General features: G+C 51.6%; 6 protein-coding genes across 6 annotated transcripts; 4 read left to right on the plus strand and 2 right to left on the minus strand.

The window, feature by feature from the left end:
- Positions 1-529: 529 nt before the first annotated feature.
- Positions 530-1025, minus strand: INS49_012090 (uncharacterized protein; the record flags this gene model as incomplete). Its single annotated transcript, XM_043172795.1, has 3 exons — positions 530-649; positions 707-973; positions 1023-1025. The coding sequence occupies 3 exons, from the start codon at positions 1023-1025 to the stop codon at positions 530-532; spliced, it is 390 nt and encodes a 129-aa protein (XP_043022092.1).
- Positions 1026-2572: 1547 nt separating this feature from the next.
- On the plus strand, positions 2573-4822 carry INS49_012091 (uncharacterized protein; the record flags this gene model as incomplete). Its single annotated transcript, XM_043172796.1, has 5 exons — positions 2573-2598; positions 2658-2825; positions 2900-3163; positions 4497-4640; positions 4699-4822. 5 exons carry the CDS (start codon positions 2573-2575, stop codon positions 4820-4822), a joined length of 726 nt encoding a protein of 241 aa, XP_043022093.1.
- Positions 4823-6049: 1227 nt separating this feature from the next.
- INS49_012092 (uncharacterized protein) lies at positions 6050-6573 on the plus strand (the record flags this gene model as incomplete). The annotated part of the gene is made up of 2 exons (XM_043172797.1): positions 6050-6211; positions 6337-6573. 2 exons carry the CDS (start codon positions 6050-6052, stop codon positions 6571-6573), a joined length of 399 nt encoding a protein of 132 aa, XP_043022094.1.
- A 1532-nt stretch (positions 6574-8105) lies between these two features.
- Positions 8106-9649, plus strand: INS49_012093 (uncharacterized protein; the record flags this gene model as incomplete). Its single annotated transcript, XM_043172798.1, has 2 exons — positions 8106-8472; positions 8610-9649. The coding sequence occupies 2 exons, from the start codon at positions 8106-8108 to the stop codon at positions 9647-9649; spliced, it is 1407 nt and encodes a 468-aa protein (XP_043022095.1).
- A 1458-nt stretch (positions 9650-11107) lies between these two features.
- On the plus strand, positions 11108-11623 carry INS49_012094 (uncharacterized protein; the record flags this gene model as incomplete). The annotated part of the gene is made up of 3 exons (XM_043172799.1): positions 11108-11184; positions 11263-11326; positions 11477-11623. The coding sequence occupies 3 exons, from the start codon at positions 11108-11110 to the stop codon at positions 11621-11623; spliced, it is 288 nt and encodes a 95-aa protein (XP_043022096.1).
- Positions 11624-12295: 672 nt separating this feature from the next.
- On the minus strand, positions 12296-13111 carry INS49_012095 (uncharacterized protein; the record flags this gene model as incomplete). Its single annotated transcript, XM_043172800.1, has 1 exon — positions 12296-13111. One exon carries the CDS (start codon positions 13109-13111, stop codon positions 12296-12298), a length of 816 nt encoding a protein of 271 aa, XP_043022097.1.
- Between the last annotated feature and the right edge of the window lie 599 nt (positions 13112-13710).

The following is a 13710-nucleotide window of genomic DNA, read 5'->3' on the forward strand; positions in this document are numbered from 1 at the left end:
GCTGCTCAAGGTACTAGGAGTCTGGGTCGGTATTTTCACGGGGGCTGGAGCGGCCTTGTACGGAGGGTGGGTATTGAAAGGCAAGATGCTTTGAGGTTGTTGACACGCGTTAATAAGTTGGCCATTTCATGAGTCTCGCCGTCGGACACTTTTACTCAATATAAGCAAACATCTGTGCAGCGAGTCTCAGCCAAGACTAAGAGACTGATTCGCTAGGAATTCCACACCACTACTGAGTACTGAGCGAGTAAAAATTAACGACTTATCGTAAAGTCGGGTCCGATATACCGAACAGCTTCGCTAAGCTCGAACCAACTGGGCCAGCCCATGTACGTCCAGCATGAACAACGAGATAGGAACCGGATTCAAAACCGAAGAATCAAACAATTCTTTACTGATTTTTGCCTTAGCCCAAATCATGAGGCCCAATGAAATCTCGCTGGCCTCGTCGTAACCGAACCTCCTTGTCGAGGAGATGGCGGTCTCGACAGTTATACTCTTCATCCACAGTGACGTTGCATCATTGCCCTCAATCCAAAGGACCATAACGCGGCGGGAATTGGAAGTCAACATGTGGTTTGTCTTTCAGCTCCTGAGGAACTGGCGGCATGACCTCCATGGCTTCTAGCAGTATGACCTGCTGCCCGCTCTGTGCCTCAAGTCAGTTTGTACCGAGTCTGACAGGAGAGGGAAAGTGGATGCTTACCGCAAAATGATGGATCATATGGCAGTGCAACATGCTCACTGCGGGGAAGGTGATCTCATAGCGGACGACCACGAAATCACCCTCCCCACCATAAAGGGTGAAGCCGTCCCTGTACGGCGGGTTAACTAGGTTGAAGTACTCGGCCCCACCGCCCGCGACCGCCTCCTCGACGTCCTTCCACGGAAACCCGCCACGGCCCTGGCCGATGACATGCACCTTGTGGTTGTTCTTGTGGAACGGGTGGGTGGAGTCGATCTCGGCGCCGTTCTTATCACCATTGGCCGGCGTGGCACAGATGTATCCGGATCGCGCAGACCATGTGCCTCGCAATCAAACTTTATTTAGGAGTGGCGTTGCCATCGGACCAACTTGCCCAAACAGGTCTGTGCAACCAAGTCCATGATCCATCAAGGCCTCAATCCATCCATTTGCCGTAGCTGTAACGTAACAGTAGATCGAAAGTATATGGTGTAGACTTTAAAATAAAGTTCACAATGGAAAATCATCGGGAAAACACAGGCTTTTGATTGCGCTATCATTTACGTGCATTGCCCCACATGTTCATATCCTTGCCGGCAAGGCTGTCGCGCGGCTCTATACACGTGCCTCCTCGGAGATCCCAAACTTTATTTGTGCCTGCTGCAGGGGTTGAGGTACACTACTGTACTTGGTCATTGCTTATGCATTTGGCTTGCATCAAAGCCCACCGAGCGCGATGCGACAGTATCAATGCCTCCTTGGTGCCATTGTCAACTCAGAGAGTTCTGTACTGCACACTGCACCAACTTCGTCTGTATGTGCTGCTCGGTCCAACGATTCCAGAGTATCACAGCGAGATCATCAGCATGTTTGATGCCACAGCCATTCTTCTTTTTCTCACTGCTACCGTTGTTCTGCACCTTTTGTTGCAGAGATATCAATCTGGGCTGATCGGTGTGCCTGGACCGTTTCTGGCCAGCTTGTCAAACCTATACCGCTTCCGACTTGCATGGCTCGTGGACGTGTCCGACCGCAGCCTGCGGCTGCACAGAAAGTATGGGCCTCTCCTACGTCTGGGGCCCAATTACATCTCAGCGTCAAGCCGCGAATCCGTTCACGCGATTTACCGGGCGGGCACCGGTTTCCAGAAGGTCAGAATCAATCCGGCACACGATCTGGCGATAATGAGTCAATAGAATAGCGGCCAAATAGGCAGAAACGTATAGTATCTTGCAGCCAAAGATGGACGGAGAGGACTTGCATAACCTGTTTTCCACTCAAGACAAAGCCCTGCACGCAACAGTGAAACGGCATGTCGGTGCCCTATTTTCACAGAGTGGTATACAAAGTTGCGAGAGTCACATCGACAGCACTATCGAGTTGCTGCTTGAGAGGCTCAATTCCATAACAAAAGAGTCTGGGTGGGTCCGTATTGATGCAAGTGCGTGGATGCAATACTGGGCTTTCGACACGATCGGTGAGGTCATATTCTCGAAGAAGCTTGGGTTTCTGGCTACTGGCACGGACGTGGGTGGACTTTGTGCACAGAATCACCACAACATGACCTACTTCGGCCTGGTATGAGTCAAGCGTTGTGAGCTTCATATGCTGGGTGCTGGCAGAAGGTAACTGCAAATGGGTCAGGTGCCACAACTCGAAAAGATATGGAGTGGCCTCGTATCGTTAACCAAAAAGAGCGGACCGAGCCCGTTACACAAGGTGGGTGCCTTCTACAAACCACCTGGACGATGTCCGCTGGGAAGCACTTGTTAGTTCGCGCTGGATATCATAGAACAACGTGAAAAGCTTCCGAGAAACACCAACTACTTACTGGACTCTTTCTTAATCTTACACGATGAACGACCCTCCGGTTTTAGAAGACGTGACATGATAGCGGCTTCTTACATCAGCCTGTACGTATGAGTGATACCCTTCGGCTCTTTTTAAATATGAGGCTGATGCCAAGAGGCAGTGTCACCACTCACGACGTTCTGGCGATCTCCCTCCGCGCAGTGCTTTACTACCTGGCAAAGAATCCTGCAATGCGGGCGAAGGTCCAGGCCGAGATTCGAGACGCCGAGTTGGCCGGGAAACTCTCTCAAATCACGCAGCAAAGGGAAACTTCCGACCTCCAATACGTGTAGGTCACATCGCATTTACAAATACTACTATGGTGTATGAGCCATACTGACGGTTCCCGACCTCTACATGCAGAAATGCCGTCATCATAGAGGCGCTTCGGATCCACCCCAGCACAGGTCTCAAGTTCGAGCGTTATGTACCAAAAGGTGGAGTGGTCCTCCATGGGAAGTTCATCCCAGCGGGAACAACGATCGGCGTGAATGCCTGGGTGTTCAACCAAGACACAGCTGTCTTTGGTGAAGACAGTGATGTCTTCCGGCCGGAGAGATGGCTCGAAAGCCCAAGCTGCGGCCTACCCATCTCCTGGGCTGGAGCTGACGTAGAGCCTAGGGCCATGTCAGTAGATGCACCCGATTTGGCCAATCGTCCGGGCGAACGAAATCGCTACTGCAAAAGGAGGTTGCCGTTCGACTTCCGCATAACATACACTTATCATGTTTTGCTTTCCACCATCCCACGATGTGTTCAGGGTCTAATCTCTGTCGACTTCTAGTTTGGAAAAAAAAAAAAATGGATTGGGGCGAAATATCGGAAATGCAACGCGCTTTCCGGAGAAATGCGACAACAGGCGGCATCCTTCCGGGCCAAATCGACGGTAATGTTTTGAAAGAAATCAGGACCAACTTTTCGAAGCCTCCACATAGCCACAATGTCTGCCCAAGGCCTGGGTCATGGTAGATGAAGAGCTCTGTGGAACAAATTCCGACCGAAACTTCAACCACGTTTTCTGGTGGTAGTCGACCGGCATACCTTTCGCCATTCTTCTCGAGAGGGCTGGCTACTTGTTCGAAGAGCAAATTAAACATCTCAGATTCTACTTCGAGGTCATTGTTCCGGAGCTCGGTGATGGGCCACGCCCCGATGGCACGGTGAAGCATTGGCAGAGCTTCATGACCGATCATCATTCTCCTGTCGAATTTATCTGGGCATGGAACCGCGGCACGGAATTTCCTGTGATACGGTTCTCATTTGAGCCCATAGGAGAGGCAGCTGGAACTGCGTTGGATCCAAGCAACCAGTACGCCGCACTTCGATTCATGACGAATTAACATCGTCAAGTTGAGGGATGTGATCTGTTATGGTTCAACTACATGTGGAAATCACTGATCCACTTCGACGAACCACACGTATTTTCTCGGTCTACCGAGAAACACCTCCCTGGAGTCACTGAGCTGAACCCGTCCCACAAGTCTCGAGCGTTTCTTGCACTCGAGTTGAACGAGGCCGGGCCGATGTTAAAAGCTTATTACATGCCCGTGTTCAAGGCTACTGCCATTGGGCGCTCGACAATGTCGGTCATCAATGATGGGATCGCAAGCCTTCCCGGTCTACCGCAGGGCGTAAGGAACGGACACAAGAAGCTCCTTGAGTTTTTGAGGTCAAACCATCAGGGTCGAAGTCTAACACCTGAAATCGTCGCAGCCGAGAAATCTCGCATCAAGATATACATGCGAAGCCAATTCACCTCACTCGAGTCTGTGATCGAGACACTCTGCCTAGTGGATCCTGCTGTGCGAGTACGCCGAGGAGTCGCCTTAGAGGAGTTCACGAGGCTATGGAATTTGGTTTTCGGGCTTCCAAGCGGAGGAGACACTCAGCCTCAACTGCCAAAAGTAGGCCATCGGACTGGGGGCATGCTATAATACTTCTCACTTGGGGGAGGCAAAAGTGGCCTCACTGTCAAGGTGTATCTTCCGGTGCGTCACTACGAAAAGGGGGATGGAGAGGCCGCGGCGGGCCTGAAGGAGTACCTCCGCACAAAATCACAACCAGACTTCAGTGACAACTACACCAAGGCCATTGATGAGATCATGTGGGTCCATAACTATATGAACCACACTGCATCAAGATTACTGATCATGAAGTCACAGGTCTCATTCGATTCGAAAAGAGCGAAAGGGCTTGCAAACTTACTTCTCCGTTGCTCTTGAGTCCGAGGAGCTTAGCACCTTTCGCCTGCCGTCTTTCTTCCAACTCCTCCAGAATAGCTGTTAAGGCCAAAGATCAAAGGATTTGAGACATGGTCATGAGTGAACGGCCCGGATTGGATGCAAACTTTTCGGACGCAAATACAGAATAGAGATGACGAGCCCATCAAGCTGCTGGATTCACACAGGCCAAACGCCCGAACAGTGGTGTAATCGAAGGGTGAGAGAAGTCCAATCCTGGGTTTGACTTCGTTCCCCTTTGAGTGTTAGATCGCTCACAATTTCTGTAATGAGGATTGTCCTGGAAGATGGCTTTTTTCCTCAGTTTCTTGGTTGCTGCCTCCGCAAGCGTTGCCTTAGCCTTCACGTGGTGTCCATCCCATCAATCCTGACACTGGGTCAAAGCCCCCAGATCAGACGTGCCAATGTGATCTTCCAGCACTAGTCACTCGTTCCCATCAATACGAATGCAACTCAAGTCCTAGATCAATCGATTTGAGCAACTTGCCAGCACATCTGTATGTCGCTGACAGACTCCAAAGTGGCTTCTGTAAGTGGGTACGCAGGGCGGTCTGGGGGTGGGTGAGCACAATCTGAGAGCGGGCTGTGCGACTGAAGTATCGTACAGACGCGGCGTCTACGTATGACATGTCGTGTAGTCCCTGACCCTGCCCCTTGAAAGCGTCGATCTGCATAAGCAACTGGCCCCAGTGGTCGTGCTGAAGTGGGTTCTCATCAGCCCTGTGGAGGCCCCATCTGAGATGAATAATACGTATTTTACATCGCGACACACGCCTGACGACTCAACATCCTTGCTGTGAACCTGCGATGCCCCGAGAGCTCGTGGTATTTTACAAAGCCCGGAATAGCCTACATATGGGTCGAGTGATGGGTATCGGAGCATACTCGAATAGGGCGGAGTGATCGTCGCCCCTTTTGAACAGACTCGACGGAGTACCGACCAAGATATCGATCAGCCAGCGGAACGGGAGGAGCGATGGGCCAACCAATCTCCCGCGCCGATCTGGGCATCCTCTTTGAGGTGTTGACAGGTCTTGTTGCGGTCTTTGGACGACAATAAATAAATGCGGCCTCTTATCCAAATGAAGCTCTCGTCTCTTTCTCTCCTTCAAGCAACTCATTCGCCCCAACCCTCACTATCACCAACTAAACTACCTTCATTTTTGATTAAGTCACTCTTTAATCCCCGAAACTGGGCCGCCGACACTCTCGTTTGAAAGACGAAGAAGAAAAATCCCCGATCTAATATAATCTCAAACAACCACCATTCACAATGTTCCGCATCGCCACTGCCCTTACGGCCCTCGCCGCCCTGGCCACTGCCGCCCCCGCGCCCCAGAGCTCCCGTGGCATCACCAGCGGCAGCCTGACATGGTACACCGAGGGCATCGGCTCGGCCTTCACCGCCTGCGGCACCATGAACACCCTCACTGACGTATGTCACCCACCGGTCCTCCCAGCAGCCCCTCCGACAGAATTGACAAGTCCATTGCCTGCCTCGAGGTCTCACCTCAGAAACCTGTATGGTCCACAGCGGCTAACCCGAGTCTTTCTCTACAGCACATCGCCGCCCTCTCAGAAGCTGACTACGGCGTCTACGCAAACCCCAACGAGAGCCCGGTCTGCGGCAAGAAGATCCGCGTCCACGGGCCCAACGGCAACTCGGTCCTGGCCACGGTCGCCGACCGCTGCGCCGGCTGTGCCACCGGCGACGTCGACGTCACGCCCGTCGTGTTCGCCGAGCTCGGGTACGCCCAGGACATCGGCCGTGTCGCCGTCTCTTGGAACTTCGAGTAAGCCTAAGTGGCTGCTTGAGGTTTCTGAGAAGAGACACACTTTGTCATTTTGATGGTCGTGATGAGGAGAGCGATGCTGTTGCCAGGGAGAGCCACCCCTTTTTACATGATGGACTCAGGGCGCCTTGAAAGCTGCTGCGTGTTGAAACGGGAGGCAGCTCTTGGATGAGGCTACAGTGCCAAAAAGAAATATTGTGTATTTAATGAAACTATGACGAGGCCCTAGTCATGTTGCTTGATGAAGCTCGTGGGCAGAAACTATTTGAAATCTTATTATGCAAAAACCAATTACCAGAAGACCATAAATCCTGGCCTTCCAAGGTTTGCAATCATCCGTACATGTGTGTTTGTGTCACTGGCTTCCACTCCCATGCACTGCCAAAATGCCAAGGACTTCTATCTGTGAGAACTTCGCAGTCCAGCACCCCACTCTGATTTCCTTTATCTGCCTGAAGGACACAATGGCAGTGCACTCTGGCTCCTGGCCTGTTCTCTCAAATGCCTAGTTCCCTTTCGTTTGGAATTGTGTGGATGAATAGTCTGCCAGCAAGGGAAAAGCCTGTTCAACTCTTCCGTATAGTTAAGAGCATCCCAGGTAGAGTGAATGAGAAACATTGCTCATTGGGTAACTTTAGTGATCACCTTGACGGTGACAAGCTAGAATTAACAAGGCCACCTATTTGAGTGACGTGTGAAGGCCCAAACCAGTGTTGCCAGTTGCATTAAAGACCAATTTTATTCGTAGTTAGCCTTTTCCTATCCCACTGGGCGACGTTCTTCGTTTATTTTTCATCTACACATCCCTGTGCACTCCTCCTCTGCACACCCATCACAGCAGCCTCTAAACCCCTCCTCCTCAACTCTTTCTCTTGGCAAGCTCCGTCCCTTGAGGCTTGCAAACCTTTTGTGACACTTCATCACTGTGTCTATCTTTCGTCGGCTGTCGGTCACAACAGCAACCATCTTGGGCCAGCCCTATCCTGTCCACAACATCCACGTAAGCAGCAGGCCAACACAAACTGTGGAGATCTCAAGTCACAGTCCAAAGCAAGGGATGGGTCTTGGTTCATTCAACAAACGGTAAGTCATCCCACGAATGTGACAATCCACCGTTCTGCACCGCAGTGACCAAGCTTTGTGCACTGTCCATAAGGACATCATCCGCTCCGTTTGATCCAGATCTTGGAGATCGACGACGCCATCGACAGGCGCCAACAACCTTTCTTCGCTCTCGATCACATTTACAGGTGCCTGGCTGTACAAGTCCCCAGCCTCTAAACAATTGCCTTTTGTCATCCAAGACGTCTCGCATCTCAACAGCTTGACTCGGAGCCCTTTACGCCCATATCAGCCAGTCTTGATCCGGTTTTGAGCGCCTACCTCTCCTCGTTGCCACCCCCTCAGCTTTCTGCATCGACCAAAACGTTCGTCCGATCCACTCAATCCTTCTCTTCCCACACCACCTTTGGATCTCTCCAGATCCAAAACCGTTTGTTCCGGGCTCAGGACTTCGTCACCGATCGCCAAGCCACAATGAATCCCAGTTCGGTGGTAGCTGTCACCCCTTTCCGTTTCATGGATTTACCCCAAGAGATCCGTGATGACATTTACGAAGCTGCCATCTTCGCCTTCACCCCTCCTGGACTGTTGTTCAGTTCAGGCCGAGACCCATCCGGATGGCGATACATGAATACCAACATCCTGTTGACAAACAGGAAGGTATACTGGGAGGCTCTAGATGTGGTCGTGCGTCGGGCTCAGCTGGTCATGGTATCTGGATCACCCGTGTACCACCAATCTCACATGTCTTGCGAAGTTTCTATGCGCATCTTGACGGACAAGTCTGGGATCACCGTGATCCATCCCAAGTACCGCAATTTCTGTATCATGCATCATCGCAGTATGTACCAAGATATTTCTTCCACCTTCGAATGAGCACCTTGGTTGCTACCTTGTCACAATTATGGTGCCAGTGCTTGCAACAATCATCGTTTGGTAAACAGCATGTGGCGCACTTGCTAATATTTGAATTACCAGTCAATGCAGAACGAACAACCAGCAGACCTGATGCAAACAAGAGCGTGATCGAATGGCAATTCATCCTTCACAAACGAGACGTCAAGCCCTTCTGCCACGCCCTAATGGGAAAATTCGACATCGAAGCCGACCGCTACTTTGGGCCGAAATCCAAGCATACCCTCATTCTTCATTGGCCCCCAACTTATGCACAACGTGAATCCATGAGCATATATGAGACACAGTCACGGATCCTTCAACAATATCGAACCATACTCCATGGTTTCAAGGACATTTCGATTCGTGGCGCAGGGACTGGTTGGGAAACTGGTCTATACGCGGCCGTTCTGCAGGACATCCGATCCAAAAAGGACCCGCCCGAGTTCTTCGACGACATCCGTGATTTGGAGCAGGAGGGATCCGAGATCCTGCAGCAGACAGCAGGAGACCCCGAAGCTGCGAATGTGGCGTGGACCAAGGCGCTCGGGATATGTGAGATTGCGCGAATGACTTTCTGCTTGTCAAACGAGTCGTTCCCCGCTGGCATTTCCCGGAGAGTCCTGGAGTCAGATGCTATCCAGCTATACACAGAGCGGTGGGCTCAACTAAGGCGTCAGGGGGGCGACGAATGCGTGGTCCCCATCATCGAGCTCCAGTACAAGCTGATCGCCAACCGTGTCTCTGGAATCCTTCGGTTCATCCAGAAAGGCGGCCATCTTGCAAGGAGTCGTGGCTGGGCACCACCTTCGATACGTGAATACGCAAATCTCGTATTACACTGCTACACCGATTCAGGCACGACTGGAAAGTGCTTTCAGAACGACGGCTGGTCGCCCCAGCCTTTTCAGGAGGCTCAATTGTGCTGTACAGTGGCTACTATCTTCCGGCTTCTAGATGCCTCGATAATGGCTGAGACGGCTTTTGCAGCTATTCGCCGAGCCTGTGAACTCGCGCCAGATGACGAGCCAATTCAGCAGGAGTGTTGTAGAATCAGGAAGTGGATAGAACGCCTTATCGACGATGGGAAACTGGAATTTTACCCCGAGTTCTGGTTTTCTTGAGAGAAGAGCGCGGTGATTCTCACTGGACCCAGCTTTTGAAAGCTCACTAGGCGCTGACGTGACCATTCAAGCAACTGCCGACATGAGTTCCATGGCATGTAATGCCTGTGGTTGCTCTGGGATACCACTCAAGGAGCACGACGTGGACAAATGGCACATGACAGACGTTTCTGGATCTTTCCCAGAATGACGTTGGGGCTCAGCATTGAGGTCGACTTTCCTTGACTTTTTGGTAGAGCACTTCAAGAATGACTAAAAGAGAGTTCTTGCATTGCATAATTCCAGACGATGTGTGACTGTGACAGGTGGCTTTCTCAACAAATTGATATTGTCTTGTTGATCGGACAGGTCTATCCGACCCAGAAAGTCAGGCCTTGCAAGCAGAACGTCCTTTATATTGAAGCTATTCCGGTGCCTTGCCATCTTAAAGTCGAGAAATGCTCCATATATGAAGAGCCGCGGCCCCAGCTTTTGACAAATCAACCCTACCTCAATGCCCTCGGGAGCTCTAAAGCTTGAGAAATCTTGACTGGAAAGCTACTTATATAACCCCCAGGGTCAACTTGCTCGTCCTCTCCGTTCCGTATGGCACAGATGTAATATGTTTGAGAGAACTACAGTCTGCAATGTCTGTCGGAGCTCTTCCGATTTGGCTTTGCTAACCTTGAGTTTGTCGGTCCGATACGCCTTGAAAGCACATCCACTAAGCTTGTAGCTGCTGTTGAATTCTACAGCCGAACAGAGAGTGACAGCTCTTTCTTCATAGCTCCCATTCTGGTTGAAAGGTCACTGATCCTTGGAATGCTTCTCTGACACTTACATAGTAGAATGACCTACATGGCTAGGATCCTAGCAATCAGTTCAAGGGGTGAATTCCTGCTTAGATGTGCCCTTTTTACTTTTGCTCCCACTTCAAGATATCAATATGTGAGACAACACTGCTAAATAATGCCTTCTCTCTCACCACCGTCCGATGATCCCTTCCTTTGTCTGCAGCTGTATTTGTGTTTCCCTATCCGTGATCCTCAGGCATCATGGATTACTCATAGAGCTTCTCGTAACGTAGAGCCTCTCGCAACGACCACCAACAACAGTGGAGACTTATCCTCCGTGACTCACTGATCTTCCTTACAGAGAATTCAGCATCAGTGTTGTTTGCCACGTGACCACTCACTGGAGAGCAACAGCTTCGGCCCATGTTCTTCAGAAGTGACGCACGGGTTAGGAAGGCACTGCCAATACGAGGCCAGGCGTTGCAGTGACTGCCTTTCTGGCTATCCCCCTTCCCACAAGTACAAAAGCCCACCAACTTCTGCCCTTCCCACACACTTCGAGGAATCCTTCCACCTTCAACCCTCGAACCGGTCAAGACCCATCGACCAAGACTCAGTTCTTAAATCAAGTTGTCGATATCACACAAGTCAACCCATCCAAGGCAACCAAGTCAAGTCTGTCAAGATGTTCTCTCCACGCATTCTCGTCGCCATCGTTGCCTTCGCTTCCGCCACTCTCGCCGCTGAAAACTCCACCTGCTGGTACTTGCCTTCCCAGCCCTTCGTTCTTGTTGACTTGGAAGTGGCAGAGATTTGAGTAAATTCTAACACACTGCTAAGGACCGGAAACATTGGCGACCCCTGCTACGGCCACCAGAACGGTTGTGCCCTCACTGGAGCAATGGTCAGTTGTTAATGCCCTCTGCTTCTCCTGCCCTGCCTTGCTGCCTTCCTGCCCTATCAACTAGCCTTCCTGTTCCTCCTTGGGCACAACCGGCCAGATCCTCAGCGTCAGACTCGAAGGCCGGACTCTTTTCTAATATTTGATGGCTAGCTCATCTGCGCTCAAGAGTCCACCGGCATCGACGAGATGATCTTCTACGATGCTTGCTACCCTCCTCACGTCAAGGCGCGCAGCGAGAACGGCCACGGCACTTGCCGCTGCCTCCCTGATGGCGAGTCCGATTGTGCCACAGAGTAGATTTGAGGTGGTGCAAACCATGCCCAAAACGGAGGATTCGCTGGGTTGGGAAGTTTTGGAATTGCTGAGGTGGGAACTTCGACGCCGACAGATATGAAAGACTTGAACCTTCTTTGACAGGTGACGGCTTTTGGGTGTTGGCGACAAACCGTCTGTGGGCCGTTGCGGTTTGCCCCTAGCCATTCAGCACATTGCGAATGAATTCTTTTGGCACTTGATACCATGATGCCTTCTTATGGAAAACGAGTGCACGTGCATGCTTGTATAAGACACTGACCACTAAGCCCGAGTACAACTGACGGTCATCCGGTTACCTAAGCCAGTCTTTGGCACAATTGACTGACAGATGTACCTACCAGTCAATTCAAGTTCCCAGTGTCTGGTCTTCTGCAGCCTCAGACATCATCGAAGTAACCAATCTTCCCGAAAAAGGTAGCTAAACAGCAATTCAGGGGGGAGGGGGCATTCTCGGGGGAACTGATGCATGCCTAAATGTGTCCGGACCGTGCCTTCAAGGTGCCTGGCGGGAATTTCGAAGCCAATTTGTTTTGAAACCTGCAGGTTTTCACTTTGAGGATGAAGTCTCAGTGAGTTGGCTACCCCAGGCAAACGCATTATGCATTATGCCGCTTGCCACAAAGGGTGTTCGCCCAGCTAAGTGATGCCAGCCGTCTAGCCCCGAGATTCCCTCCTCTCGTTCCAATTCCGATCAAACACGGTCAGACTCCTCTGGGCCGTAGGAACAACATCCAGAGCCTTCACGCTCACCCTGTCCGGCCTCTCCAGCACCCACGCCACCGTCTCGGCAACGTCATCTGCAACCAGCGGCTCGTAGCCCTCGATGAAACCCTCGTACTTGTCCTTGTCATAACCAACCCTCTGCTCGTGGAAATTCGTAGCCACCACGCCCGGCCGCACCGCGAGCACCTTGATGTCCGTGTCCTTCAGCTCATTCCTCAGAATGTTCGTAAATGCCTCCTGGGCGGCCTTGCTCGTGTGGTAGACAGCCTCGCCGGGGAACGGCGGGCATTCCAGCCCAGTCACTGACGTAATGTTGATGATCTGCCCCCTCCCGGCAGCGAGCATGCGGCCCTCATTCAGGACTGCGTGCGAGGTGTAAAGGATCCCGTTGATGTTGGTGCTGACCATGGTGGTGATGTCCTCTAGGCTTTGCTCGGGGAAGAGCTTGGGTGCGGCGAGGGCGAGTCCGGCGTTGTTGATGAGGATGTCGATGGGGGCGTCAAGCTGCTTGACGATGGTGCTGATGGCCTCGGAAATCTGCGAGTGCTTGCCCACGTCGACGGCGAAGTGGTGGACCGGACCGGCGCCCGGGATGGCCTTCAGCTCGCTGCTTAATTCTTCAAGCTTGTCAGAGGACCGTGACCAGAGGATCAGCGTTGCTGATTTTCTGGCAAGTTGGTGGGCGATTGCGGCGCCGATGCCCATCGAGGCACCGGTAATCAAGACGACCTTTCCTGAGAGTGACATGTTGAGAGTGGTGGGATGAGGCGTTGAGGGAGAGCCAAGCAAAATAGAAGCTTGAATCGATGGTGGACACGAGCTCTGACTGCTGTCCGGATTTATAATTATAGTATGAACTGAGTCGATCTCGAGATCCTATCTTCTGGGTCCGTGACGTGGGATCGAGCTCAACCCCACTACTTCAAAGGATAGAGCTTTGCGCCTTGCTGTAAAGCCCGCTAAATCCGGTGAGAAAACAGTTGTCCAGCACATCACTTTCTCGGCCGTCTTATTGTCCCAAGTAGCTAAACAATCGAGCCAGACCAGCGAGCTTCGCCCTCTATAAATAAAAATGAGACACAATTCTCCTTCGCTGCTCAAAACAGAAAAAATGGTGGGGGACTGGTGCGCCGCAAATTGCCAGAGTATTTCAGGGCAAACACCCCTGTTCACAACTTGAAGATTTGATCGTGGCTCTGTGATGATTCCTCAAGCATCGACAATGCATCCGTAGCCAGAGTTCAGTTATCAAGCCCCGGTCGATCAGGCAAATGTCGTCCTCGTCCTCGTCTATCTACGGCGACCAATACTTGTTTTTCACAACATACTTTGATGAACTGGCTTTC

This window comes from Diaporthe citri, assembly GCF_014595645.1.
Source record: "Diaporthe citri strain NFHF-8-4 chromosome Unknown scaffold_6, whole genome shotgun sequence".
Lineage (NCBI taxonomy): Eukaryota > Fungi > Ascomycota > Sordariomycetes > Diaporthales > Diaporthaceae > Diaporthe > Diaporthe citri.